This window comes from Pteropus alecto, unplaced genomic scaffold (genome assembly GCF_000325575.1).
Source record: "Pteropus alecto unplaced genomic scaffold, ASM32557v1 scaffold213, whole genome shotgun sequence".
NCBI classification, from domain to species: domain Eukaryota; kingdom Metazoa; phylum Chordata; class Mammalia; order Chiroptera; family Pteropodidae; genus Pteropus; species Pteropus alecto.
This window is the reverse complement of record NW_006434829.1, coordinates 554,569-557,671: the sequence shown is the minus strand read 5'-3', so window position 1 is coordinate 557,671 and position 3,103 is coordinate 554,569. Positions and strand designations below refer to the sequence as shown.

The 3,103-nt window shown below is 55.1% G+C and overlaps 1 protein-coding gene across 1 annotated transcript in view; it reads left to right on the top strand.

Annotated features, from left to right (window-relative positions):
- The window catches only part of EP400 (E1A binding protein p400), a 76,354-nt gene that overhangs the window by 59,931 nt on the left and 13,320 nt on the right, over positions 1–3,103 (top strand). Inside the window, 3 exon segments of the mRNA XM_025045491.1 lie at positions 1–90; positions 1,055–1,100; positions 1,171–1,280. Of these exon segments, the coding sequence (XP_024901259.1) occupies positions 1–90; positions 1,055–1,100; positions 1,171–1,280 (246 nt within the window).

The following is a 3,103-nucleotide window of genomic DNA, read 5'->3' as shown; positions in this document are numbered from 1 at the left end:
CCCGCCCAGGCGCAGCCCCCAGCACAGCCCACGCAGCCCCCACCGAAGGCGCCACCCGCGATCACGACGGTGGGCAGTGCCTCTGTGTTGGTGAGCAGGTCCTCCCAGCCTCCGAGCCCCGCGGGCGTTCTCGAGGTGTCCGGCACTGCGGACCTCACTCTCGGGGGAGGGGGGACTCGCAGCCTTTCCCTGGGGTATGCGTGTGGTCGCCTCGCTGCCAGCTCTGCCCTCCAGGGCTTGTGCGACTTGGGGGTGGAGGCATCTCTTTCGGGGGCTGGCGTCTGGGCAGTTTGGAATCAGACAGGGCCTGTGAACCGAGGCTTAGTAAGTCGCCCCCTTCCTCCCCATTGACCTGCAGAGCAGCTGCCATCTGCACTGGTTTGCAGACTTCCCTTCTCATTCCTCCTGCTTGTCCTCAAAACACGTGCTCCTGTGCACGTGTGAAGTTCCTGTGCCCGTCAGAGAAACACCTAAGAGGCGCCAGGGAAGGGAAAGAAAGACAGGCTCGGGATCTCCCACTCCGCGCCGTTGCCGCCACACCCTGGCGTGTGCCTTCACTGCGTGCCCATCTGCTGTGCACCTGTGTCGTGCATGCTGAGCTCACACGCGTTTGCATTCTGTTCGCTGTAGTGGAATCTTGACGCGCACCTGGGCACCTTTGTCTTCCATTCGGAAGACGCACGCGTGAAGCACCGTTTGGTGTGAGGGCAGCCGCCGGCCAGGCAGGACCCTGAGGGGAGCGGTGCCGGGTGGTCAGAGCTAGCCCCTGGGCCGTGGCCTGAGTGACAGGTGTCAGAAAAGAATGGAAAGCCGCAGGAGCAGAGGCTGTGAGCTTGGCAGCTGCAGGAGTCAGAAAGGTCAGCGTGGCCAGAGTCCAGTGACCGAGGAGCAGACGCCGCAGCCTGGGAGGAAGTGGGGACGGGAGGCTGGAGTCGGCCCGTGTGGCCGGGGGAACTGTGGTCGAGAGTTTGGCTCTGATTCTGGTGACTTGGAAGGCTTTTGGTATTTGTGTTCCAGCTCGACTTGACATTTCAACGGTTTCTTTCTTCAGCAGGCAGGAGCCATTAAAACGGCCGTGACGGGGACCAGCATGCCGGCAGGTAAGCAGCAGAGATGCCGCGGCACGGGCCCGGTTCCCGGCGCCCTTGCCTCACACACCGCTCTCTGCAGGCACCGTGAGCGGCAGCGTGATAGTGAACACCATCGCGGGTGTCCCTGCCGCCACCTTCCAGTCGATTAACAAGCGCCTCGCCTCACCCGTGGCACCTGGAGCCTTGCCCGTGAGTCCTCCCTGCCCCGTGGCTGCAGAAACTGCTGACCTGGTTTGAGGGTCATGAAATGGTGTCTGGTGGAGTCTGTGTTCTGCCTTCCGAGGGCGTATGTAGAAATCCCTCAGGACACCCCGGAGGAGCAGGGTGGGGCATGAGGGTGTGTCACAGTCTCTGCTGATGGGGGGCGCCCTTTGTGTCCATGGGGGGGTTGTGGGGGCGCAGAGTGGCTGCTCTTGGACGGGTTGTGCCAGGGGAGGGGACATGGCATCACACAGGATGAGATGTGCTTTCACCTGGATTGCCGGAGTGGGGGAGCAGGCAGGGCACGGGGTCAGTGGTCAGTTGATGGGGTGTCTGGACCCATGCGCGGGAGCAGGTGAGGGCAGAGAGACACAGAGCCCCAAGATCCTCATGCACATAAGCAGGAGCCAGAGACTGACTAGAGACTTGGTGGTCACCAAAGGACACACCCCTGTCACCACCCCCTTGTCTGTGCTGTTCCACCACAGAAAACAAAGCATCTGAGATTCAGGCATTTAAGTTCATATACTGATTTCCAGAGGCAGCACAGGCCCTGAACGAGAAGACACTGCTTCAGTCAGCAGTGCTCCAGTGGGCAGAGTGGAGGCCCTCCTGAGATTTGAAAAGTGTCTCCTATGAAGATGTGGCCATAGTCATCTAGGCGGTGCGGTGCCAGCAAGGGGACAGACACACCAGGTCCCTGGGGTAGGGTTGGGAGTCCAGAAACAGATCCGCAGGCAGGCAGTTGATTTTCAGTAAGAGTGCCGAGGGACTCAATGGAGGCACAATAGGCTTGCCACCAAATGCTGCCGGAGGACTTGGGTAGCCTTGTGCAAAACGACAGGATCTGTGACCTGTAACGTATATGTGAAAAGTCACTCAAGATGTAAAACCCAAACTAGAACACAGAATGTCTTTGCTACCTTGGTTTGGGCAAAGATCTTAGGGCACCAAAAGCCTGTGAGTTGTGGAAGAAAGATGAATAAATTAGACTTCGTCAAAATCAAGAACTTCTGCTCTTTGAAAAATATTAAGAAAACAAAAAGCATGAAAGTTATTTCCGGAACACACATGATAAAGGACTGGTTTTCAAGGTATATAAAATGCTTCAGTCACTAAAAAAAAAAAAAAAACAACAACTTTAAGAAAATGGACAAAATATTCGAGCAGTTATTTTGCCAGGGTTGATATGTAGGTAGCAAATGTGAAAAGATGCTCAGTGTTTATTAGTCATTAGGGAAGTGCAGATGAAAACCACGATGGTGCACCACTGTACACCCCTGAGGATGGCTTAAAACCACAGAGGCCTGGCAGTACCAAATTCTGGGAGATGCAGAGCAGCGAGAATTCTCATTGCTGATGGAATACAAAATCTTAGTCACTTTGGAAAACAATTTGGTTATTTCTCCCAGAATTGAACATGTATTCATCATACGACGTAGCAGTTCTGCAGCTTGATTTTCCCCCAAGAGAAATAAAAACACATCCACACAGAAATTTGAACAAGAACATATATAGTGGCTTTATTCATAGTTACTAAAAAGGGAGCAACTGAAATGTGTCTCAGACATCCAGAGGAGGGGCAGCTGGGTCCCTCGCACCACCCAGTGCCGCCCAGTGGCGCAGAGGACGGGCGCCAGGACACGGCGAGGCTGGATCGCAGACACGCTTTGCTGAGTGATCAGAGCTCCAGAAGGCTTGAGATGCAGTGTGATCCCATTGGGTAACATGGAAAAGGCAGACTTGGGACAGAAAACAGTGTGTGCTCTGTCTCGATTGGCCGTGTGCATGTGTAAAAATTCATGGGTCTG